Source organism: Pseudophryne corroboree, chromosome 4 (assembly GCF_028390025.1).
Source record: "Pseudophryne corroboree isolate aPseCor3 chromosome 4, aPseCor3.hap2, whole genome shotgun sequence".
NCBI lineage: Eukaryota > Metazoa > Chordata > Amphibia > Anura > Myobatrachidae > Pseudophryne > Pseudophryne corroboree.
This window is the reverse complement of record NC_086447.1, coordinates 681381799-681409778: the sequence shown is the minus strand read 5'-3', so window position 1 is coordinate 681409778 and position 27980 is coordinate 681381799. Positions and strand designations below refer to the sequence as shown.

Sequence of the window (27980 nt, the reverse complement as noted above, 5' to 3'; positions counted from 1 at the left end):
ACGACAAGTGTTTAACTTTTTCAGGCAGACAATCACAATATACTGGTGGTCAGTGGTCACTGGTCAGTCACACTGGCAGTGGCACTCTGGCAGCAAAAGTGTGCACTGTTAAAATATGTACTCCTGCTATAACTGCTCCCCAGTCTCCCCCACAATTAAGCTGTGTGAGCAGTGAGCACTCAGCACAGTCAGATATACAGTATTACATAGATGAGGCTATGGCTATGCTCAGCACACTGAGGCTGAGCACAGATATGGTATGTGACTGTGTCACACTGTGTATCATTTTTTTTCAGGCAGAGAACGGATTAATTAAACTGGTGGTCACTGGTCACACTATCAGCAAGTAGTACTCCTAATATGCCCCCCAAAATTAGTAAATCAAGTGTCTCTACTACTCTCTAGTCTACTCTAAACGGAGAGGACGCCAGCCACGTCCTCTCCCTATCAATCTCAATGCACGTGTGAAAATGGCGGCGACGCGCGGCTCCTTATATAGAATCCGAGTCTCGCGATAGAATCCGAGCCTCGCGAGAATCCGACAGCGGGATGATGACGTTCGGGCGCGCTCGGGTTAACCGAGCAAGGCGGGAAGATCCGAGTCTGCCTCGGACCCGTGTAAAAAGCGTGAAGTTCGGGGGGGTTCGGTTTCCGAGAAACCGAACCCACTCATAACTACTTAACAGGGATTCTTAACAACCTGTAATTGCGTCTATCAGATCTCAAGTATCAGATCTCAAGCCGCTGTAGTGGTGACGGAAGGGAGAGCCCGGAGCGGTGTTAATGCGGTCAGCCGCTAACCCCTGCACGGGGGATAAAGAGCAGTGCCTGTGGTGGCCGCCGGGCTGGATGAAATGCAGCTGTGCAGGGCTGTGAAGCAGCTGTAATATCCGAACGGCTGGGTGTTACCTTGCTTGGCACGATGTAAAACTGCTCTCAACAAAAGCGGCTGGCCTGTGCTCCCACGGGCAGCTCCGATTGAGCCTCCCTGCAGTCACCTGACGTAGAGTGGAGAAGATGATATGTCCACAATGTGCTAGACGGGCTGCATGTTTGAAGCTGACTGGGCTGTAATCAGCGATGATGTTGATTGTGCCGGCCGCACGGGGCTTCAATTCACCCGCCGGCGTGTGTGAGAAAAGGGTCGGCACTCTGACAGCAGCTGATGGATGATATGCTGTGTTGGCAGCAATCGTGGTAAACTCGTCTCCTGCAGAGGCTCCGGCTGAACCTCACTTTAGATGGAGCAGGAGTATTAGCAGTGAAAAACACCTGTAACCTAACGCGTTTCAACGCCAGCAGGGCGTCTTTTTCCAAAGGCAAGTATCTACAGCGTCTTGAGATCTGATACAGTTCAATTATTCTCATTTTCATTTGAACATTACTTATTGTTTCAAGGGTACTTCTCATTATAAAACCACTGGAATCATCATTCAGTCACACATAATTAGGACTGTTCGGGACATTCATGGACCAAGTGAGTTATATGCATTGCATACAAACCCTTAATTAATTTTAAACAACTATCAAGCATTGTTGCAGTATATTTAGAACGAGATTTCCGGGGTTACATGTTTCAAATTAACAGAAATATTTATTAAGCTAAAAGAAAATTATCATTTAATCTCGGTATAGAGATAATGTATTTTCATGTTGTATTGTGCTAATTACACTCCCGGGAGTTTTGTTGCAATCATCATTATATTTTATATAAAAAAATAAATGTTTTTCACATTTGATTGTTGAGCGCTACTTGATTCTTTTTTTATAAAAGTTTAATGCAGACTACTGTATGTAGAGTTGTACGTATGTCTGTTTGGCATGAATTCATGATTTCAGACTGTGTTTTCTCTAAAATGCAACCACGAACAATGCAGAGGCATATGCATTTCAACAGCATCTACAAATATGAGCAAAGAAGTGGAACCAGGGTGTGAAAAGGCGTTCCTACTGTATGTAGGTAAAGCTCAGGATGGACATATCCATGGAAATTCAGCATATGCTGACCTGCTCTTAAATTAAAACATGCCTAGAATAAACATGTCTAGAATGAACAGACGCATGTACTCTCTATTAATTATAACTAGTGGTAGACCCGCTGCATATTTTTCTGTGCACTTTTCTTTTTGAGTAATGTATGCCTATTTTGTTCCGCCTCTGCATTAGCAAGTATAGGCCTGATTCATGAATAGATGCTGGAGCGATGTTCTTGCAGTATTCAGATATTTGGAAAACTGAGCATTTGCCATTTGGGGGCAGGAATCGGATATCGATGGATTCCGTTTTGTGGGCGTGTCAAGGCTAGAATCTACGTCTTTCATCATAGAATTCCTGGTCCCAGCAGAGGCGTTGCAGCAGTCATTCTGAGTAACCTCAAGGTTATTTAGATGACCAATGGTCCCACAGAGTGATCTAATGTGTTGCATCCTCAGAAGCAGTGGCAGAACACATAGGCAGCCAGGAGGTGTCTATTTACACAAAAATCCCCTTCTGCGTTAGCATAATTTACCACAACTGCTACGTATAAAGACGCAGCTACAGTGCAACTGCGTCAGTCCATGAATGAGGCCCTATATGCATTTTAGTAACATAGCTAAGATTTGAGTGTATCTTTAAATGGCAGCATTTTAAGTTTGTCTGAAAATAGTTTGAGATGTTTCAAGCAGACACTGTAATTGAGCTAATTATACAATTTTCCAGTGGTAGAAGCAAGTGTTTAGTATGAAGTATCAGCTTTTTTCCATGGTTGTTTGACAGTGGCCTGATAAACTTTTTTCTGATTACTCATTTGAAGTGGGTAGAGATAGAACAACATGTAGTGAATCAGATCATTGGAGTGTTCACAGCAGCACAGCTTATTTCAGGAAGTGAGTGGGCTGATCTTGTTGTTTGATTGTTAGTGACCTTAGAGCTGCATGCAACAGGGCAGTGTTATGACATCAGGAGAATCCAGATACACGCATGCAGCCAGAAGATGAGACTTTTTCATTTTGGATCCCCTGTAGCATTGTGTTCTGTGAGGCTACTGTCAGACTAAATGAAGATTACAATGCCCTAAGAAAAATTCTTGAGTACCAAGTCTGATCCATATAACTTGTCTGTTTCAAGTTATTAAGGGATCTATTTACTAAGCCTTGGACGGAGATAAAGTGGATGGAGATAAAGTACCAGCCAATCAACTCCTGTCATTTTTCAAACCCAGCCTTTGACATGGCAGTTAGGAGCCGATTGGCTGGGATTTTATCTCCGTCGACGTTATCTCCATCCAAGGCTTAGTAAATAGACCCCTAAATCTGTCCAAATCATGTTTCTGACTCAAACACTTGTTGATCCCTTAGTAATGATTGGTAATGGAGATTTTAATACAATTAAGCTATTCCAAACTAGACAGACTTGTCAAAAGCTCCCAAACATCACATTGTCACCATCATCATAATAATCGTTTATTTGAAGGTGCCACAAAACTTTCCAGTGCAAGTTACAAATCACACAAAATAACAGTTAAGAGTTACAGTACGAATAACGTAAAATACAATCACACATAAAAACTGTAATAAACCATGCCTGACAAACCTATGTATGCACTAAACAATGATGCTTCATAGCAATTCAGCACTCACCTGACATGCAGGACAGGTTTTCGAGTAATATTTAGCATTATGGAGATGTGACATGGGTGCCTTCATCATGTGTCTGGTCAGATGACCACAAGCCAGTCAGTCTAGAACTAGTCTTACTGAACATGACTGCTGCTGCCAATCAGCAGTAAGGACTTCCTGTGTAAAGCCCTTCAGGTGTTTCTTGCTTGTGTACTCATACAAGCACTATCCAGAATATTGGGTCCACAGTTTCCTGAAAATTGCTGTGTTATTTCTTCAGAAAGTTAGCTGATTCCGGTTTGCCTGTGAGTTACTAATCAGCATCGGCCATCAGCTGTGTAACCTACTGTTAAAGTTTCCTCCTGTTGCAGTTAGGCAGCTTCAGACTCTATCACCACCACCACCCTGCTATATGGGCATCAGGCTCTGCCTCTACTTCTACCTATCTGGGAGTCTACTCACAGATTCACCAACTTGCTGGTAAAAGTATGACTGTTGCTGTGTTCTCTATTTTTCCCATTATACTGTACAGGGCAGCCATCAAGGGGGGACTGTGGGGACTGGAGTCCCGGACCCTTAAAGAGATGGTGGCCCACTCCTGGCTCATACAGCCAATAACTGGAGAGCAGCACAGGCAGCGCAACAACAGGGGGCTGTAACATCACATATGGGTGGAGCAATGGAGCAGAATCTTTTTTTTGTTATTTGGTTGGGGGAGGGCCTGTCTATTTTGTCAGTCCCGGGCCCCACAATTTTTGATGGCAGCCCTGATTCTGTATCCCAGTACTCAATAAAAACCTTTATGCAAATGAGCTTACTTAGACTGTCTTTGTTTCTCCTCATATCACCCACTGGGTACTGACACGAATCATACATTTCTCCAAAGTTCCAGCTAATCGTCTCTTACCTGCCATGTCACAGGCTGTGTTTGCAAAATGACAGTTAGGAGTTGGTTAGCTGGTACTTTATCTCTGTCCACCTTATCTCTCTTAAATGCTTAGTACATACACCCCTTAAAGTACCAACCTATCAGCTAAAGGTAATTTTTCAAACACAGGGCTAGATGCATCATCGCTTGGAAAGTGATAAAATGGAGAGTGAAAAAGTACCAGCCAATCACCTCTTAACTGACATTTTTCAAACACAGCCTGTGACATGGCAGGTCCGGGTGAAACCAGGCCATTTGAGAGTTACGGGGAAATGGTTTATTAGCTTCAACACTTATATATGGTCTAATATGTTGCCTCACTGATCAATCAGTTTCTTTGCTTATACATTAAAAACAATGGGGTCTACAGAATGTACTTACTTTATGTCATGTCATCTACATGCTGACTGGAAGTCATTTTTCACTATAACTAGCAAGAGCAGAAGCCACTGTCTGCACAATAAGCACATATGTATGGATATCAAATACAGTAGCTTCACGTTTCTGTCTAAATATATATTTTTTATATGTTCTGATATAATGTATCACAGATAATATATATCATGCAAAGTTGTCAAATGTTTAATGGATGCTATGAAATAGAATTTATTTGTTGGATAAGTGTCTCTCATTCAAGAGATTGTCAGTTCTGAAATTGTGTTTGACATATAGACTGACTGAATGTTTTACTGTACATTATTACTGGTACACTTTAGTGGTGTCTTAATTTTACTGGTATTTTGTTGATCTACTGTATGCCTTGGTGGAGTATCCAATTAGCCCCAATAAGGCGGCGCGAGCTGCGGCTTATCAGGGATTTTGTTTCACATGCCTCAGGCAAGCGAAACCAAATCCTCGGAAACAGACCCTGTTTCTATCGAAATCACACAGGTTTCACTGAACCTGTGTGTTTTCGGGAGACAATGTATTTTTTTACAGGCGACCAAATTGGTTGGCCTGTAAAAAAATATAGCTGAAACATCAGTAAAAATCATGAAAAACTGATGTTTTTCATGCCCGATGTATCTTCACCTGTAATTAAATACCCCCCTAGGCCTTTTTAGTTTCTGTCTCTCTCTGTGATTGGGAAGAAATTCAGTGTAACAATCAATAATAAGAACTTCATTGTACACTGTTAGAAAAGCAGTATGGTAACTTTACTGCATTCTGTAAGTAATACACATAAGTAATCTATGGTACAGTTATAAAACTCTACTCCCAAAAAGCATGTACAGTACTTACTGCCCTAATGAAACGTTGGTTCAGACGTTATACAGTCCTATGAATCTCATTTTGTTCAAGCAGAGGTGTGAGTGGCCGGTCATTAATGATTAGACATCATTAGACAATAAATATAATAATTAATATTTTTACTTAGAGAGTTCCAGATAAATTAATTTCCTAGCCACCACAGGATCAGGTATGTTCATAAGAGTGACCTAGTACCCCATATACCATGTGATAGCAGGCGGTTTCAGCCATGTAACCTGCAAGCATCTTAAACATTGTTTGTGTCTGCAGCTTAATAAATTGAAATAAACTGCTAAACAGTAAAGCTTGACTACTATTACTATAAAGATATATCACTTGGTGTTGCATGTACAGCCATACTCCTAGAAACATCAATGATTAGCTGTGTGGGTAAATAGTTCTCATTCCTATTACACTTCCTCTCCACAGTGAAAAGTTAGGATAAACTTAGCTTTCCCTTGACCTTGATCCACCCAAGCCTCACCAAAGATATGCACAACATCTCAGATCAACTCACAATATTTTCCAATACACTGTAGCCAGTGGCGTAAGTTCATCACAGTTGCCCGGAGGCAAGATAAATATTGGTGCCCCCCTATTTTATTTTAAGTCACACATTTCTTAGCAGTCATCCAGGATTAGAACCCATGACCTGTCACACTAACAGCAGACACTTTACTTATAGAGCTATTTGCTCCTGTAGAGGAAGCATGAGAATTCTAACTATATGAAGTTACATGTAATTGTCAGAGAAGTATCTTCATATAGTTAGAATGCTCATATTTCCTATACAGGAGCAAACAGCTTCATCATTAAGGTGCCACATCCAGTGTAATAGGTTGTGGTTTCTAATCCTGGGTGTGATACTTGTAAAATGTGTATATTCAGTATAATAAAGAGGGTGTGATTCGTAAGGCAGAGGAACCAGTGAGGAAGTCAGCCACTGAAGAGATAGCGGCAACTATCAATTAGCTTAATTCAATGGTGTCACAGAATGGGAGTAGAGGTGCCACCCTTCAGAGCAGGAGCCCGGTGGCAGATGACTCCGTTGCCTCCCAAAGTTCTACCTCTGACTGTAGCTCACATACCCACTTTGGGGTCCACAACTCTGCACAATGTGAGGCTGCTGGAAGGTATGCAATAATATCCAAAATGTATTAAATGTGTCTACCCACCCTCCCATCGTGACAACACCCCAACTAACCACCAACACCATTAAATCCCCACCTCACCATGCTCCCATACTTACCCCAGCCGTTTGGTCACATCAATCCCCACACCCCCCTCTCTGTCTGGCTCTGTACTGACCCCAATTGCTCTGTCCCAGCCCCCTCTCTCACTCCAATACTTACCGCAGCAGCCATTCCTCCTCTCCTGAGGCTGTCCAGTCTACCTCATTGGTTTGCTCACCATGTCTTCCATTGAAGAGTCAGAACAGAGCTTTTACAATTATTACATAGATATGAAAATAGGATACAAAAAATTAGGTAACCTTTAAAACTTATATAACAGCCCAGCAGATCTGCTTGTGGTTATTCAGATTTTTCCAACGACCAGGACCTTCATTTTCACTTCCCTAAGTTTGTCACAAAGCAACTGTACTCTGAGCTGACGGATGGACATGTGAGTGCCCATGTAGCACGGCGGTGAAGTCCTTCTCTGTAGGATGTGAGGAGGAAAAGGTTCAGTGAGCAGTGCCGTATTACTAAATAAGCAGACTGGCATATGGGCCCTGCGCCTTTTATGGTACCTGTGACAACGGATCAAAATAATATTGATTTGATCTTGAGAGAAAATTAAAATCAACCTTTCTTAAATTGTTTCCAAAAGATAGACAAAAATAAATCAACTTGAAGAAACGAAAACTTTACATTAATTAATAATTTTTGTTTAATAATATATGTTAATTTGTTTAATAACATGAATAATTGTTTACGTTTGTTTTGTGTAATAAAATTGGCTTATTAAAATTGCTGGTTCATAAAATTAAAAACGTATTAGGTGATCATTCGCGAATGGGGGGGACCGAGATTTCCACTGCCACGGGCCAATACAGGGTTTAATCCGGCACTGTCAGTTATATGGTGAAGGACAGTCTTGGGATTTCTACAGGCACTGGTTCATATTTCATGTATTCACCGTCCACAGATTCTCCCTGTTCTAACGGCATTATTCCAATGGGGGATGCACAAAAATACTATTTGCCAATGGCTGCTTTTATTTTATTAATTTATTTATTAACAGTTTCTTCAGTGGCGTAACTAGAAATGTTTCTCCCCCAAGCCAAAACATTCTCTGGCGCCGCCCCACCCATAATTGCCACTAGCAAAGGGATGAATGCGCGCACTGCAAAAAAAAGTGTTGTGGACTTGCTGAAATGGGCGTGGCTTTACATAAAGGGGCGTGTCATTGCAGGAAAAGACTACCATATACCCCAGTTTTGCAATCTGCACGCCCAGACGTTGGCCAGCACAGGTAAAAAAAATAATCCTGATTCATGCCCCTTACATTATTTGTCATTTTTCCTCCTTATAGTAATGCTGAGTATACATTATGCCACATACTGCAATGGCCCTTAGACATGCCACACACAATAATGCCCATGACACAATATGCCACACACCGTAATGCGCCTGACACATTATGCCATACACCGTAATGCCTGTGAAACATTATGCCACGCATCGCAATGCCCGTTATACATTATGCTACACACTGCAATGCCCCTGATACATTATAGCACATACAATGCCTGTGACACATTATGACACACACCGCAATGTCTGTGATACATTATGCCACACACTACAATGTCCGAGATACATTATGCCACAAACTGCAATGCCCGTTATACATTATGTCACACACTGCAATGCCCCTGAGACATTATACCACATACCACAATGCCCGCGATATAGTATACCACACACCGTAATGCCTGTGATACATTATGCCACACACTGCAATGCCCATTACACATTAAGCCCCACAGTAAGGCTTCTAATTACTTTTAAAGTACCTGCTCGTTGCCAGGGGTTTCATGCTTTTGGTTCCATGCACGGTGCCAGGGGTTTTCATGCTCAGTTTGTCATGCTCGTTGCCAAGGGTTTCATGCGCTAGGTGTTATGCTCGTTGCCAGAGGTATCATGTGCTGGGCTTCAAGCTTGTTGCCAGAGGGTAATATCCGTTGCCAGGGGTTTCATGCACTGGGTGTCATGCTCGTTGCTAGGGGGTAATGCTGTTGCCAAGGATTTCATGAGCTGGGTGTTGTGCTTGTTACCAGGGGGTAATGCTTGTTGCTAGGGCTATGCTTCCAGTACCACATGTGCCCCCAGTGCCAGATATTCCCCACAGCCAGATATTCCCCACAATATGCCCCCATAGTGTCAGAAACACATATGCCCCCAGTGCCAAATATGCCCCCCAGTGCCAGATACACATATGCCCCCAGTGCCCCATATGCCCCCCCAGTGCCAGTTACACATTTACCCCCCCCCAGTGCCAAATATGCCCCCCAGTGCCAGTTACACACCCTCCCCGGGCTCCCCTGCTGCTGTGAGTTTTGGGAAGGAGACGGAGGGCACAGCGTGCACCTCTCCTGGCTGTGTCCATCCTGTGTGTGTCTCCAGCGGCGTGTCTGTCAAATGAAGTGCCAGTTCGTGAGCTAATCAGAGCTCGTGGATCGGCAGCTGCTGGTCTGCGTGCTCTGATTGGCTCATGAACCGGCACTTCATTTAACAGACACGCCGCCGCCGGAGACCCAAGAGGGACACACAGAAGAGGCGTGCGCTGTGCCCTCCGGCTCCTTCCCAAAACTCACAGCAGCAATCAGTGGCGGCAGCGCCCCCACAGCCATGTGCCTCCAAGCCACTGCAGTGGCTGCGGGGGCAATAGTTACGCCAGAGTTTCTTATATAGCGCAGCAAATTCTGTTGCACTTTACAATTGTACACAATGATTTTAGTAGCATTTTCCACACTATCACCTACTGTAGAATTCTTATTCCACTACGTGCTCCACACAACTATAAGATTGGGTGCTTATTTGGGCAGTACCTTTTTTATATTCTGTTTTATTTTATTGTATAGCAATTATTTTTATCACGATCCTTTCAGTCTACAGCACTGCGTATGTTGGTGCTTTATAAAGAAAATATAATTATGATTATACCTACTAGAACCATAGGGAGGAGGCATGCTACACACTAGCTGGACATTAAATAGCAGACGTTTGGCAAGATATCCAGCCTATTAGCAAGATTTGCTTTCTGACATTTCCTTAGGGGTTCATTGATTATCCAAACCTTGACTTGCCAGCCATTTCAGAGCAAGGCGTAGAGTTATTGCTTGGAGAAGTTGCATTCTATTTGGTTTGGGGTGGATTTTACTAAATGACAACAAAATGCAAGATAAACATACATGTGGTCTCTCTCTTTCATTAGTTTACCTTATCAATCCTTTTACATGTTTGGTATTTCACATAGCCACTACTAGTAAATTGGGTCGTGAAGTGTTTGGGGACCAGTTACAGTTACATCACAAGCTTGCTGTAGCATAGATAAGTCTAATGGGGGATACACACATATCGATGTGTGCTGAGTGATCTAGCACAGAATGCTCAGCACACATCTCTCTCACGCGCGATGTGTGCTGAGTGAGGGGGGAGGGCGGGTAGACGCTCACTTCACCCAGCAGTGAAGTGAGCGATCTAACTAGATTTGGCATGCATGCATAACACATCTAGAGCCGGCATACACACAGAGAGATGTGTGCTTAATTTCTAAGCAATCTAGTCAGATTGCTTAGAATTTAAGCACACATCGCTACGTGTGTACCCCCCTTTACTTTGCTTTTTATTGTAACTGGGTGAGGCTCTTCGTTAATGACTCCCTGTACTTAGTTTCAAAATCCAAATGAATGTTTAGATATAATTAAGAACTAACCTAATTTGTTATTTTAATTAATTGGATTTGGTGCACCCTTATAAAAACAAATTATATAAGGCATATGCAAATCACTATTAGCATGTTATCAACCTGCTTATTATTGTACACGCTGTATCAATTCATAGTTGCTCAGGATAAGAAAATTTGTAGACAGTTATGGAAGCATTGATAGATTATATCCAGTCAGAAGAGAGAGGGGATTAGTTATTATTATTATTCAATTTATCAGAACAGCTTTCCTGGCAACAATTTTACGGGATACGGTCATTAGGTCGACCCAGCTTAGGTCGACAGTCATTAGGTCGGCCGCTGCAGGTCGACATGCATTAGGTCGACATGGTCAATAGGTCACCATGGTCATTAGGTCAACATGTCCTAGGTCGACAGGTCAAAAGGTTGACATGAGTTTTTTTGTAAAAAAAATAATTTGGGGGATTTTTACATACTTGACGATCCACGTGGACTACGATTGGAACGGTAACCTGTGCCGAGCGAAGCGGTAGCGGAGCAAATCACCTTGCCCGAAGCATGGCGAGCCATGCGAGGGGACACGGTGCACTAATTGGGGTTCCCCATCACTTTACGAAGAAAACGACACCAAAAACAGTTCAAAAACTCATGTCGACATTTCCACCTGTCGACCTAGTGCATGTCGACCTAGTGCATGTCGAGCTAATGCCCATGTCGACCTTCAGCGGTCGACCTAATGACTGTCGACCTAAGTTGGGTCGACCCAACGAACCATACCCAATTTTACTGTGTATCACATATCAGCTATGCTAGAATTCCATTCGGTACTAAGGGTCTGATAATGATTCAGAGATGTACGCTATTCACACAGCAGCTGCATTTTTGGACACAGCTGCTGTGCAATAATATGCTAATGCTGAAGGAAGTGTAGCATTGAAAACCGGATTATCTGATGAACAATGAGTATGGAATTTAAGCTGCTGAAGCCAGTGCAGCTGCGTCCAAGGACAAAGCCACTGGGTTCAGCACGCCCAGAAAGTGTGGCTGACAGGCCCCCCGTTATCTGTGATGCTGGCCCCACTCCATACATTTCTGAATTAGACCCTAAGTACAGCAGAATGGAAAAAGATGTAGTATAAAATATGTGGGGCACAAATTGTCCATGTGATAACAAACTTAGGGCCTGATTCAGAGTTTTAAACAGAGCCAAAAAGCACACTGCAGGTGGGGCTGATATAATATGTACAGATAGATTTATCTTTTGTTGGGTTATATATTTTTTGGTGCAGGGTAAATACAGGCTGCTTTTGCATGTATCCCTCAAATACTGGACCACTTTATTTTTACACTGCAATATAGATTTCAGTTTGAATATACCCCACCCAAATCTAATCTCTCTGCACATGTTACATCTGCCCCACTTGTTGTGCAACATGGTTTTGCCCAGTCATGCATTTTTTTGTCTTTGCTTGCAACTCTGAATCAGGGCATTGGAGCAAATGAGAGTGAATGTCGTGGTTTTGGAGATAAAATAAATAAGAACTAGTATCAGATATAGGGGGTTATTCAGGATTGTAAGCAAACAAAATAGTAAGCAATCGGGCAAAACCATGTTACACTGCAGGTGGGGCAGATGTAACATGTGCAGAGAGATTTAGATTTGGGTGGGTTATATTCTGTGCATCTGCCCCACCTGCAGTACAACATGGTTTTGCCCATCAGTGTGCTTTTTTGGTTTGCTAACAAACCTGACTAAGGCCTATACTGTGCTGTTATAAAGTTACATTACTTCACATAATTATATTTTATCCTATTCTCAATATAGGATATACAGTAACACATGCATTAGGAACACTGGCTTCTTTATTTATCACTAGAAGATATATAAATTGTATTTTCTGGTAGAGTCACAATCAATAAAGTAATAAACCCCTATTATAGTAGTCACACCACTACAAATTACATAGGAAGTGCTCCAAATCTTTCATTCTGATCTAACCATTATTATATAATACTAAGGGGAGCTACACAATTAGCCCTGGAATTTTTTTTCCCCACCAAAATCAGGCGGTTTACGTGATTTTTTTAAATATTTTCATGATTTTTTCAGCCCTATCAATTTAATCCCCATATTTTTCAGACGAAAAATTGTCTATTTTTGTCCAAAAACACCTAGGCTAGGCTCATTATCGCAAAAAAAAAAAAAAAAAAAATCCCAGATAACTGACAGTTTTTGGGGCTCATTGGGGGATCAATTAGCCACTGTAAATTACTGCAGCTAATTGTATACCGCTAAGGTCCATCCCTCAATGGTCATGATCTCTACATATATACAGTATGTGAACATAAGTTTTAAATGTATTTTTATGTGTTTTTGGAAAAAAAAAACAGTGAATTAAATGTAAGTAAAGTTAATGTAAAGTCATTAGCTGTTATTTGTATTATTCTTGGGTGTACTCAGGTTGAATGGTCTCTGATTAGACCAAATAGGAGGAATATGGTTCCATTCTCATTACCTCATAACAAATATGTGGGAAGTGGAGAATATTAAATGATACTGGTACAATAAGGGGGAATTAGATGCCATATTTATTGATTCAATCATCTTGGCGCTCCCCATACCCAGCTCTATCTATCGATCTATCGATCTATCGATCTATCTATCTATTATATAATTCAGTGCCTAATAGTGTGTAAAGAATTTACACAAAATCTGAATGAAACCAAAGTTTGTATTTTTGTTTTAAAATATTTTGCTCAATGGGCAATAAAAAAACAGGTGGTGCATGCTATATGTGAGTCAAGAGGGAAAGGACAATGGTGGTCATTCTGAGTTGTTCGCTAGTTGTTTTCGGCCACTGTACAGCAATCAGGCAAAAAAACGTCAATTCTGCGCATGCGTATGCGGCGCAATGCACACGTGCGACGTACTTTCACAATGGCCCAGTTTCACACAAGGTCTAGCGATGCTTTTCAATCGCACTGCTGGCCGCAGAGTGATTGACAGGAAGTGGGTGTTTCTGGGAGGTAACTGGCCGTTTTCGGGGAGTGTGTGTAAAAACGCATGCGTGTCAGATAAAAACGCAGGAGTGGCTGGGGAAACGTAGGCGTGGTTGGGCGAACGCAGGGCGTGTTCGTGACATCAAAACAGGAACTAAATAGTCTGAAGTGATCGCAAGCTAGGAGTAGGTCTGGAGCTACTCTGAAGCTGCACAAAAATATTTTGTAGCCGCTGTGCGATCCTTTCGTTCGCACTTCTGCTAAGCTAAGATACACGCCCAGAGGGCGGCGGCTTAGCATTTGCACAGCTGCTAAAAGCAGCTAGCGAGCGAACAGCTCGGAATGAGGGCCAATGAGGGGATTGAAGGTAGGCGATAGATATGTCCTCCATAGTGCTAGCCACACAACCTGGCACAGGCCACCCCCTCTGTGTAGACCACATGCCTATATCACTAGTCACACCCCCACTACATTGGACACACACCCTGTGGTATCGCACAATAGGCCCTTTATAAATTTCAGCTCCATGCCCATGTGGACCTTAATCTGGCATTAAGCCCACAGAATAACAACAGAAAAAAAAACATCTGAAACAAAATATATATGCAATATGCTATTCACAGTTTTTCATTGTTTATAGTAAAATATATATTTAGTACAGGCTAAGGAGAAGGAACCACACACCATACAGTTATTCAGTTTTTATCCTCTGTTCCACCAATCCTTGATTATCTGATTACTTTCCATCTCTCCTTGGGCCACTCCTGTAAGTTTTGTGATTAAATCAATTCATGTTATTTAAATTATATAATTATGAAATAAAATACTGCAGCCATACACTAATGCATAACATCTGAATAAGTATCCCAAACAGCTACAGTTGTTATTCAGTTACCTTGTACAGTGTATCAAGTTTTCCCTACAACCTGCTTTTGCCTTTTAAATTGTTGATGTTTTACATTTACAGGCTAAATAGCCCGAAATATGCCAGTGCCTACAACATGCAAGCTATTTTATATGGGCTTAGTATACTAGCACAGCTTAATGTCCTAAATATTAATGCCCTAGCACAGCTTCCTGTCCCCAATATTAGTGCACTAGCACAGATTCATGTCTCCAGTATGAGTGCACGAACAGTGCCTTTTATCCCCAGTATTAATGCCCTAGCACAGCTTCTTTTCCCCAATATTAGTGCAATATCACAGCTTCCTATCCCCAATATTAGTGCACTAGCACAGCTTCCTATCCCCAATATTAGTGCACTAGCACAGATTCATGTCTCCAGTATGAGTGCACTAGCACAGCTTCATGTTTCCAGTATGAGTGCACTAGCATAGCTTCCTATCCCCAATATTAATGCCCTAGCACAGCTTCTTTTCCCCAATATTAGTGCACTAGCACAGCTTCCTATCCCCAATATTAGTGCACTAGCAAAGCTTCCTATCCCCAATATTAGTGCACTAGCACAGATTCATGTCTCCAGTATGAGTGCACTAGCACAGCTTCATGTTTCCAGTATGAGTGCACTAGCATAGCTTCCTATCCCCAATATTAATGCCCTAGCACAGCTTCTTTTCCCCAATATTAGTGCACTAGCACAGCTTCCTATCCCCAATATTAGTGCACTAGCAAAGCTTCCTATCCCCAATATTAGTGCACTAGCACAGATTCATGTCTCCAGTATGAGTGCACTAGCACAGCTTCCTATCCCCAATATTAGTGCACTAGCATAGCTTCCTATCCCCAATATTAGTGCACTAGCACAGCTTCCTATCCCCAATATTAGTGCACTAGCACAGATTCATGTCTCCAGTATGAGTGCACTAGCACAGCTTCCTATCCCCAATATTAGTGCACTAGCATAGCTTCCTATCCCCAATATTAGTGCACTAGCACAGCTTCCTATCCTCAATATTAGTGCACTAGCATAGCTTCCTATCCCCAATATTAGTGCACTAGCACAGCTTTCTATCCCCAATATTAGTGCACTAGCACAGATTCATGTCTCCAGTATGAGTGCACTAGCACAGATTCATGTCTCCAGTATTAGCGCACTAGCACAGATTCATGTCTCCAGTATGAGTGCGGTATCCGGACTCCAGGTCGACAACAAAAAGGTCGACACACCTTAGGTCGACGTCAATTGGTCGACACACCTTATGTCGCCATGGACAAATGGTCGACATGGTCAAAAGGTCGACAGGAGCAAGGTCGACATGGAAAAAGGTCGACATGAGTTTTTCACAATTTTTTTTTTTTTTTTTTTTACCTTTTCATACTTAACGATCCACGTGGACTACGATTGGAACGGTAATCTGTGCCGAGCGAAGCGGAGCGAACGCACCATGCCCGAAGCATGCCGAGCGAAGCGAGCTATGCGAGGGGACGCGGTGCACTAATTGGGGTTCCCGGTCACTCTACGAAGAAAACAACACCAAAAAAACATTAAGAACTCATGTCGACCTTTTCCCATGTCGACCTTGTTCCTGTCGACCTTTTGTCCATGTTGACCATTTGTCCATGTCGACCTAAGGTGTGTCGTCCAATTGGCGTCTGCCTAAGGTGTGTCGACCTTTTTGTTGTCGACCTGGAGTCCCAGACCCATGAGTGCACTAGCACAGATTCATGTCTCCAGTATTAGTGCACTAGCACAGATTCATGTCCGCAGTACTAGTGCCCTAGCATAGCTTCCTGTCTCCAATATTAGTGAACTAGCACAGCTTCCTTTCTCCAGTATTAGTGTGTTAGCATAGCTTCATGTCTCCAGTATTAGTGCACTAGCACAGATTCATGTCCGCAGTACTAGTGCCCTAGCATAGCTTCCTGTCTCCAATATTAGTGAACTAGCACAGCTTCCTTTCTCCAGTATTAGTGTGTTAGCATAGCTTCATGTCTCCAGTATTAGTTCACTAGCACAGGTTAATTTCTTCATTATTAGTGCACTAGCACATCTTACTGATCCCTGTGTTAGTGCACTAGCAGTGCCTTTTATCCCCAGTATTAGTGCCCTAGAAGTTTCTTGTCCACAGTATTAGTGCCCTAGCACAGCTTCATGTACCCAGTATTAGTGCCACACACCACAGCTTCCTGTCCCCAGTATTAGTGTTCTAGTATAGCTCCTTGTATACACTATAAGTGCCCTACCACAGTTCCCAGCCACATGAGATAAAAATAAACAAAACTCAACTGGAACTGTGGACAGAACTATGGCTTGATTAAACATATGCCAAGTGGAGCATGTGGCAGTTTGACTGGACCCTTCTTGTGTTCACTGAGAATCAAATATTGCCACTAGCATCGCCTATCTGCATATAACTGTTAATGGGGCAAATGTACCCTTTGTTCTATTCACACTCAGGGGGTTATTCATCGCTAAGTGATGCAACCGCAATAACCCCAGCAGCAGCAGCACGCACACGCAGGTACCGTCCTGCACATGCGCAGCCACCTATTGCATTCCGGTCGTAGTGGGTGCGAACTCCACTGCCTGATTGACAGACAGAGGCATTTGCGGGGTGGGTGGAGTGCAGCGATGGAGCATTGGGGGTAATTCTGAGTTGATCGCAGCTTCAAGTTTGTTAGCAATTGGGCAAAACCATGTGCACTGCAGGGGAGGCAGATATAACATTTGCAGAGAGAGTTAGATTTAGGTGTGGTGAGTTCAATCTGCAATCTAAATTGCAGTGCAAAAATAAAGCAGCCAGTATTTACCCTGCACAGAAACAAAATAACCCATCCAATTCTAGCTCTCTCTGCAAATGTTATATCTGCCCCCCCCTGCAGTGCACATGGTTTTGCCCAATTGCTAAAAAATGTCCTGCTGCGATCAACTTGGAATTACCCCCATTGATCTAAAAAATGGCGGCGGACCTCCTGCATACGCAGTCTAGCTGCGGCTGCAGGGGATCTTCCACAGTGGCTGCAACCACAATTAAATTGCAGTTGCAGCCACTGGGCAGGCCATTCTGCATTCTGGGCGGCCTTGCCCTGCGATGGGTGGACCCCAGCATGTGAAAGAATAGATTGCAGATTCTGCATTTTAGCAGAATCTGCATTCCATACTGAATAACCCCCTCAGTGTACACTGGGGGTCATTCCGAGTTGTTCGCTCGTTGCCGATTTTCGCAACGGAGCAATTAAGGCAAAGATGCGCATGCGCATGGTACGCAGTGCGCATGCTGTAAATATTTTAGCACAAAACTTAGTAGATTTACTCAAGTCTGAACGAAGAATTTTCATTGTTGAAGTGATCGGGGTGTGATTGACAGGAAGTGGGTGTTTCTGGGCGGAAACTGGCCGTTTTCTGGGAGTGTGCGGAAAAACGCAGGCGTGTCACGGAAAATCGCGGGAGTGTCTGGAGAAACGGGGGAGTGGCTAGCCGAACGCAGGGCGTGTTTGTGACGTCAAACCAGGAACGAAACGGCCTGAGCTGATCGCAATCTGTGAGTAGGTCTGGAGCTACTTAGAAACTGCTAAGAATTTTCTATTCGCAATTCTGCTAATCTTTCGTTCGCTATTCTTCTAAGCTAAGATACACTCCCAGAGGGCGGCGGCCTAGCGTGTGCAATGCTGCTAAAATCTGCTAGCGAGCGAACAACTCGGCTTGACCCCCAGCTGCATTCTCCACCCAGCATTTTTTTAAGCAGTTCTCTCTCCTCTGCTACAGCAGTGGATGTAGTCTATTTAGACTTTGCTAAAGCCTTCCACACAGTGCCACAGACTGATTTCCACACTGTTGGTTTAGGAAACACTATTTGTAGGGGATGCGGTCAAGATCCCTCCGGTCGGGATCATGGCGGTCAGAATACTGACATTGAAAAAAATGGCTAATCTGCGCATGCATATGCACCACCATGCGCACACGCGTCATACGGGTACGAAGTCCTTTGTGGTTTTGCAGTGGTTCTAGCGACCATTCCAATCGCACAGCCGAACGCAAGGAGATTGACAGGAAGAGGGTGTTTATGGGTGTCAACTAACCGTTTTCCAGGAGTGTTTGGAAAAACGCAGGCGTGGCCGGGGCATGTATCTGATGTCATTACCGTGTCAGCAATCATCGCACAGGATAAGTAACTACAGGGCTGGTCTTGTTTTGTACAAAATGTGTTTGCAGGCTCTCTGCTGCACAGGCATTCACACTCCTGCAAAGCGACAATACACTCCCCCGTGGGCGGTGACTATGCGTTTGCACGGCTGCTAAAAACTGCTAGCAAGCGATCAACTCGGAATGACCCCATATGTTACTATGTAGCTACAGTATGTATGAGTTTAGGGGGGTGTGTTATGGAGGGTTGACAAGAGTTAGGTTGACTGTGTCTAGGTCATTCACCATTGGTCAACAGTAAGTTGGTCGACATGCGTTCTAGGTCGACAGGGAATCTAGATCGACAGGACATAAGGTCGACATGAGTTTTTTCACTTTTTTGGTGTTGTTTTCTCTGTACAATGATCTGGAACCCCAATTAGTGCACTGTGTCCCCTCGCATGGCTCGCTTCGATTGCCATGCTTCAGTCAAGGTGCCTCGCTCCACTACCGCTGCGCCCGGCACAGATTACCATTCCCAATTGTAGTCCACGTGGATCGTAAAGTATGAAGTTCAAAAAAATTTTTTTTTAAATACCTCATGTCGACCTTTTGTCATGTCGACCTAGAACATGTCGACCTAGAGTCCCTGTCGACCAACAAGTGATCGGCCTAGACACTGTCGACCTAAGTCTTGTCGACCTAGAGACCGGATACCGTTTAGGGTGAGCATGGGTAAATTTAGTTATATGGATGAGTTTCATATACAGTATTGCCCAGTTATTTTTTCTGCACTGATCACAGTGTAGAGGGATAGCAGCTCTAACTGCAGGCCCCGTAGCACTACATGTGCTGCTTCAGCTACAGTTACATCCCACATAAGGTCAGTGGTAGTATTACCTATGTACAGTATTTTACTTTTAACTGAAGTAAGAACTTCAAAATGTTGGTATTTTAATGACTAAAGCAACCTGTGTCTTGTTTCTACGGATTCAGTATGATTTACCGACTTTTGAAAGGCCAGCATTGTTTATACCGTCACCAAAATACGGATATCATTTCTATCCCGATGTGTAATATGCTGACAATGACTGTATACTGACAATTAAAATACAGACCAGGATATGATCACTGTCAGTATTTGGTAATATCGGGATGTGATCAATGTTGGTATTTTGTGATGTCGGCATATAAACACTGACGGTATTTTGTTGTGTTGGTATTGTGTTTATCGGTATTTTCACATTGTTGGTATTGTGCTTGTGTCTGTATTTCATTTGTACTGTAGATACTTTATGATGTTCTTGTTGGGATTCTGGTGTTCGTTGTTTAGTTGTCAGTATTTTGTGCCTCAGTATTACATCAACCGGCATGTTAACCGGATCCCGTTTCTACTAATATTGCCTTTCTTTATATAACTTTGATTTTACTTTATACTGTATTTCTAGCTATGTAGTAGCAATTCTTCAACATTGTATGCTGAATGTTATGGCTACATTACCATTAATTTTAAAGTGTGATGTAAAAAAAATACTTCTAACAAATATTCTAACCTCAGAATAATTTAATCCATTTATTTAGTGAACTGATCACTTAATTTGATAATATCACAAGATTAAATGTCTACACACATTCATGTTATTCCAGGTTTTGTTGACTTGAATCTCCATGACCAGGTACATCTCCTGGAATGCGCTTGGCTTGAGATCCTTATGGTCGGATTAATCTGGCGCTCCGTGGAACATCCTGGCAAACTTTCATTTGCTCCTAATCTCCTACTGGACAGGTAGGTGACTTCTAAATCTCTCTTATCAGATAATGGAGATATAGTATGGGGCATAGAGGATAAAGAATGGATGAATTCAAACAATTATGCTTATTAATTGTAGGGAAATTTGATGAATAGATTAATATTAACTGGAAAATACAGTACATGCATTCACTGGTGAATTTCCCATGAGGTATTTAAAAAAATTGACAGTACGCGCTGGAGGTGCACGTTAAATATATAGGGGCGTGGCTTCATGGGGAAGGGGCGTGGATACATAATTCATATTACATTATACTGATCAGTGGTATATATTAGTCACATTGCACCACACATTAGTACCCCTTATACACGTTACGCCACAGTAGAGCCACTTATACACATTACACCAGGTAGCCCATTATACACAGTACGACAGGTAGAGCCCCTTTATACACATTGTGCCATGCAGCCCATTATACACATTGCGCCAGGTAGAGCCTCTTAGACATATTGCACTAGGTAGCCCATTATACACATTACACCAGGTAGCCCATTATACACGTTACACCAGGTAGCCCATTATACAAAGTACGCCAGGTAGAGCCCCTTTATACACATTGTGCCAGGTAGCCCATTATACACTTTTGTGCCAGGTAAAGCCCCCTAGACACATTGCTCCATGTAGTCCATAATACACACTGCACCAGGTAGAGCCCCTTATACACATTATGCTAGGTTGCCCATTATACACATTTCACCAGGTAGCCCATTATACACAGTATGCCAGGTAGAGTCCCTTTATACACATTATGCCAGGTAGCCCATTATACACATTGCGCCAGGTGAGCCCATTATGCACATTATGCCAGGTAGCCCATTATACACACTGCACCACGTAGAGCCCCTTATACACATTATGCCAGGTAGCCCCTTATACACATTGCACCAGGTAGAGCCCCTTATACACATTGCACCAGGTAGCCCATTATACACATTGTTTCAGGTAGAGCCCATTATACACATGACGCCAGGTAGCCCCTTATACAAATTATGCCAGGTAGCCCCTTATACACATTGCACCAGGTAGCTCATTATACCATTGCACCAGGTAGCCTCTTATACACATTGCTCCAAGTAGCCCATTATACACATTGTGCCAGGTAGCCCATTAAACACATTGCACCAGGTAGTACATTATACCCATTGTTCCAGGAAGCCCATTTAACACATTGCTTCAGGTAGCCCCTTATACACACTGTCAGGTAGCCCATTATACACACTGCGCCAGGTAGCCCATTATACACACTGCACCAGGAAGCCCCTTATACACACTGTGCCAGGTAGTCCCTTATACGCATTGCGCCAGGTAGCCCATTATACACATTTCACCAAGTAAACCCTTATACACATTGCGCCAGGTATCCCATTATATACATTGCGCCAGGTAGCCCAGTATTCACATTGCACCACGTAGCCCCTTATACATATTGTGCAAGATAGCTCCTAATACACATAGCCCAGTACATATAATGGCCTAAGGGAATAATAAACTCTATTGCCCCTGTAAACTGTCCTACTTAGTAAATATGTATGCATAATTACAAAGAAAAAAAATCTTAGTGGATTTTTTTATTATTCTATAAAATTGGCTATTATAAAAAGAGAACTTACAGTATAACTATCAATGCAAATAATAAAATTAGGTTGGGAAGGGGAGGAGGCTCCGTTATTGTTGTGCCTAAAGGTGTCATCACCCCTAAATTTGTCCCAGCAATCATGAGAAAATATTTAAAGTGGTGATGTCCAACACTACATGAGCCCAACAGTCTAAAACCTTTGTCTTCCATGCATTTATCATAATTTCTTCAATTATTAGACACATTGCACCAGCTAGAGCCTCTTAGACATATTGCGCCAGGTAGAGCCCTTAGAGACACATTATGCCATATAGAGCCCTTAGACACATTACATCAGGTAGAATATCTTTTACATATTATAAAAGGTAGAGCCCTTAGACACATTATGCCAGGTAGAGCCCCTTAAACACATTATGCCAGGTAGAGCCCCTTAGACACTTTGTACCAGGTTGAGCCCCTTAGACACAATGCGCCAGGTAGAGCCCCTCAGACACAATGTGTGTGTGTGTGTGTGTGTGTGTGTGTGTGTGTGTGTGTGTGTGTGTGTGTGTGTGTTGCACCAGGTAGAGCCCCTTAAACACATTATGCCAGGTAGAGCCCCTTAGACACTTTGTACTAGGTTGAGCCCCTTAGACACAATGGGCCAGGTAGAGCCCCTCAGACACAATGTGCGTGTGTGTTGCACCAGGTAGTGCCCCTTAAACACATTATGCCAGGTAGAGCCCCTTAGACACTTTGTACCAGGTTGAGCCCCTTAGACACAATGCGCCAGGTAGAGCCCCTCATACACAGTGTTTGTGTGTTGCACCAGGTAGAGCCCTTTGTATGTGACAGTCCTCCCCGTCATTCAGCTCAACTGCCTCCCCAGAAGCTGCCCCCATTCTCCCTCCCGCCCTGACGCTGCATCTCTTCACAGCGGTAGGGCACTATGGGTAGGCTGAGAGCAGGCTAGGAGAGACATCATCCCTCCCAGAAACTGCCCACAGCTTAGTGCTACAGCTGCCTTACAGGGGTGGGGGGTTGGGAGGGGTGGAGCCAGAGCACCACTGACAGGAGGCTGCAGCTGCCCAGCTACCTATGTGAGAAGTAACCAGGTGGAACAACTAGCAATTGGCGGCGGTGGGCAGCGGCGGCCAAGCAGGTGTTGCCAGTGGTGCACGCCCACAGTGCATATGCACTGTGTGGAAGCCACCACTGGCACACCACTAGTTACGGCCCAGTATGGGGCTGTGAGGTAAAGTGACCACACAGTCAGGAGTTTGCATGCACACCTTTGCACTGTCCCTATTCTTAATATGGGGTGGGGAAGGGGGGAACCAATTCACTTTCTGGCACAGGGCACCAATATGTCTAGTTATGGCTCTGGCACATAATACATGACATCTTGGGAGACCAATTGCAGGTTCCAGATACAGATGTGTCCTTGTACACTGTGGTTTCGGTCACTCCAAACAGCCCCTCTCGACGTACCAGGTCTCAGGGGGACTTGGCCACACTGAGCATCTTTCTAACTCAAAATGTGCATCTTATTGACGTAAATAAAACAACCGGAAGAGACAAAACCACTTTGCTAGATTACACTGATCAATTTTATGCAGGGACGTGCGGTGAGGTAAATTTCTCAGGAGGCACTGGTTAGTACCAGAGCCAGATTTTAACATTTGTACATCTGTGTGCGAATAACTGAGAATCTGTATTCAAAGTGCTACGTTGCAGCCAGGGCCATCTTAATGTAGAGCAGGCTTTTTCAACCAGTGTGCCGTGGCACACTAGTGTTCCGCGACCAGATGCAAGGTGTGCCGCGGAGCCAGAGCAGCTTCCTGCACCTTCTGAGTGAACTGGTGGCCCGGGCTCTTCTTAGAGGATCAGTCATGCTACGGCCGTGACCTATGCCTTGATGATGCGGCGGTGTGATATCATAGGTCACAGCCACCGCTTCTCACCACCCAGTTCCCGCCTGCATACACAGCTTTCCTTGCCCACCCACATACAGATCTGCCCGACCGCCTGCTGCTCAGTATTCGCAGAACTCCACTATGAACCCCCGCCACTGAGAGACAGGGAGGAGGACATCTGATAATATTTGATATTTTATTTCTCCTGTGGGGAACAATAGGATTTCAATAGAATTTATGTGTGGAGAATAAAGATTTGTGGGGGGGAACAATGTGAATAATTCATGTGGGGAGCAATAGGATTTATGTCGGGAGAAATGTGATTGATTTATGTGTGGAGCAATAGGATTTATGTAGGGCAACATGATTTATGTGGGGAGCAATTTTCTGTGTAGGCCAATGTATGTGTGGATTTTTTTTTTTATAATTTTTTTATTGTGTGGGCCAATGTGTGTGTCTAGTTTTTTCTGTGGGGAACTGATGGTGTGCTTGGCAATTTTAAAATATTGTTTGGTGTGCCGCGAGTAAAAAAAGGTTGAAAATCACTGATGTAGAGGCACACTGGTTAGCTGCAAGGCCCCACAATTCTAAGGACCTTTGCGTAGGGGAGGGTGGTGGTCACACAATCAGAGCAGTGAGGCAACATTCTCTACTTGCCCCCCCAGCCTGCAGCCAAACAGTGAATGTCTGTTAGCATGCTGATTGGTGGATGGCTGGAGCCAATAAGAATGCTGACAGCCATTCACTGTATGAAAGCATGTGGAGAGAAGGCGCGCGACGCAGCAGGTGTACAGTATGTTCTGATTTTTTTTTTATTGGTTCCCGTGAGCATGTTATGATTTTTTTTTGTTTGTTTTCTGAGAATGGATGTGTTGGGGCCCCAATGCATTACTTTGCCCAGGGCCTACAATGCTGTTAAGACGGCCCTGGATGCAACAGTCTCAGCTGTTTTTCATGCAATGTTCTGCTGTGATTTATCTGTGACTTAGGGGGTCATTCAGACCCGATCGCTGCTGTGCTTTTTCGCATAGCAGCAATCGGATCTGAACTGCGCATGCCAGACAGCCGACGGCTGTCTTTAGCGAGCGATCGCCTCTGCCTGATTGACAGGCAGAGGTGGTCGCTGGGTGGGAGGGGGCCGGCCGGCGGCATTTGGCCACAGTTTAGGGGGCGCGGTCCGTTGGGGGGGTGGGCTGCGGCGGCTGCGTGACATCACAGCTGCTGTAAACTAGGCAGCGACCAGTAGCTCCCTGCCAGCGCGCACAAGCTGCGCTGGCAGTTAGCTACTCCTCCATCACTAAAGCATCGCCGCTGTGCGATGCTTTTGTACTTGTGTGACGGGGCAGGGACTGACATGCGGGGCGGATTAGCCCTGTGCTGGGCGTCCTCCCGCATGTCAGTGTGACTGATCGTAGATGTGCTAAATTTAGCACATCTACGATCAACTCTGAATCACCCCCTAAGTGTTTAAAACTAATTCCTGTGCAGATAAAGTTGCAGTCCAGCGATCTAGTACACTGAAAGTGAGTTTTCACTGTTTTTGTGATGCGAATAAGATATACATTTAGAGAAAAAGATGGTGCTCTATACCTCTTGGAGCCACTCAGTTGCGCCGGGCATCTTGAGCCATATGGCATATAGACATTAGGTGTATAGGAACACTTCTGTAGACATAAAATTTGTCAATACACTATTTTTATTCATACATCTAGATATTACTGCCAGTCTTTTAAAGTTAAACCTTTGTTTCTGTAATGCTTACATTTTCATTGTTGATTTTTTTTGTTCTTATCCCTCTATGTCCGCTGATCCATAAGCGTTTCTATAATGGGTTAAGTGTGTGTGGTGCACAGAGGCCCCTTGGTCCAGGGTGCCCCACACCACACACCCTGCACCCATATATTATACTTACTCCTCCAGAGTCCCGTGGCAGTAGCCCTGCAGTGCGGACACAAAACACTTGGCCGCCACGGCCATTTCTAAGTGATTTGCGCATGCACACCGGAGATGTTCCCGGGAACAAGGCGCAGGCACCGTGTTCCCAGAGACCTTTGCATGCGCATTATTCCAGAGTTTTCTTGCTGCCGGAGAGGCGGGGGCTCGCAACAGAGGCTGCACTTAAAACGCCCCTGCACTGATCCTTTCCCCTGCAATACCTACTTCTGCTTTCACCTCCCAATCTTTATGAGAAAAGAATATAATTTTCAGCTATAAAACAGGAGTACATAGAGTGCTTTTGTAGCCTCTGTGACAATCTTCTTATTTATGTGTTTTGCCTTTTTCTAAACTAAAGTGTCTGATACTTCTAGAACTATCACCTGTTCACAGTATACTTTGTATGTCTTAAAAGCAGTACCAGCTACTAGTATTTTATTTTTCGTTCTTCAAAATACTTTTAGTGTTGATACTTGACAAAACATCTGCACCTTTCATAAAGCACTTTGCTGAGATATAAAAGAGGAATAATAGGAAGAAGAAATAAAACATGGAGCTAGGATAATTGTTATTAAATGGACTAGAGCCTACTGCCTAATTCAAGAAAATAACCACTTTAAGTGCATTGGGTCTAAAATAGGTGATACTAAAGACAGCATTAATACTTTGCACTAAACAGACAATACTAAAATTAAAACTTTTTTTCTTATGTGTGTGGACACTGATTTATTGGAGTTTGTGGGTGATATCTTATGTCAATATGATAAGGCTATGATATGAAACTCTCTTTAAAAAAATGAATTTTATTTGCAAAACATTGTTTGTCCTTACATGTTGCTGAATTCTGAATTTCTAGAAAAAAAATGAAGTCATTTACATATTTTTCTGTTTCTGGAGTGGAGGCATCTACAGTATCAACTCATGTCAAATGCAAAGATTGGCATTTACAGAATGGAAAGCATGTGACCCCTCTAACAGGCTGACAGTTCACTTTTACATAGGCTATGTATGTGATTCATGTTGTACTTTCTTAGCAACAAAACATCTATGTGTGAGTAATTACAGGTAGCAGTATTAGTAAGTGCAAGGATAAAGACGGGTGTCTAATTTTGAGGGTTATATTTACTAAAGTGCATTTTTTTTAGAAGTGGAAATGGGCAGATTGTAAGTATTATCTTCTAGAAGGTGCTAGATAAATGATAAATAGAATCTCCACCTCTTAAAACCTGCACTTTAAAAAATGTATCCGAGTCTCTTGTAGGTCCGAATGTGGACACATACAATATAGTGATTCTTTGCAACTGCACATGCATCATGAGCTGCACAGAATGGGGATGGTGTTAAGGGATTCCAGCGCTATGTGTGTGAGACCCCTAGTGCCAGTGAGAGGGTCTTCTGCCAATAACAGCCGCTCCTGTTTTGATAGAGCTGTATGTGCTCACCGGTACTTGAGATGCCACGTGGACTTAAATTTCTAGCAGTAGGGGCTCACACAATAGGCTGGAGACCGCAAGGTAATAAACTTGGAGTGTAGCAGCTGGCAAAGCAAGAGTTAATTGCAGGCAGACTGGATACAGAAATGGTAATTGCAGACAGTCTTGACAAGATATGGTGACTGTAGATTGCAGGACCGGATATGCACTGGTGATGGGAAATGATAACTGGAGTGAAAATATGTTTGCTGCAGGTGAATACAGCCAAGCGATGGTTAACTGCTGAGAAACAAACAGGTGCTGGGTGTGTACTGTGATTAAAAGCAGAGTGCTGACAGCATGAACCTATTTGCTGAATGTGACTAGGCCACAGTCTGCAATAATAGACAGGATGCAAACTCAGGGGCTAAACAGTGACTTTAGTACAGGTTCATATGTTCCGGAGGGGATGTAGTTATGTGACTGACCGCCGGTCACATTACCTCCCCCTACATCCCGCACCCTCACAATCCCGACGGTTGGCATGCTGACCAACAGGGACTATTCCCACTCGTGGGTGTCCACGACACCCATAGAGTGGGAATAGAACCTGTGGTGACCGCAGGTCGCAACCGA

At 43.5% G+C, this 27980-nt stretch overlaps 1 protein-coding gene across 1 annotated transcript in view; it reads left to right on the top strand.

Annotated features, from left to right (window-relative positions):
- ESR1 (estrogen receptor 1) overlaps positions 1–27980 on the top strand; it is a 507877-nt gene that overhangs the window by 391301 nt on the left and 88596 nt on the right. Inside the window, exon 5 of the mRNA XM_063917872.1 lies at positions 20363–20501. Within this exon, the coding sequence (XP_063773942.1) occupies positions 20363–20501 (139 nt within the window). The remainder of the gene's footprint in view (positions 1–20362; positions 20502–27980) is intronic.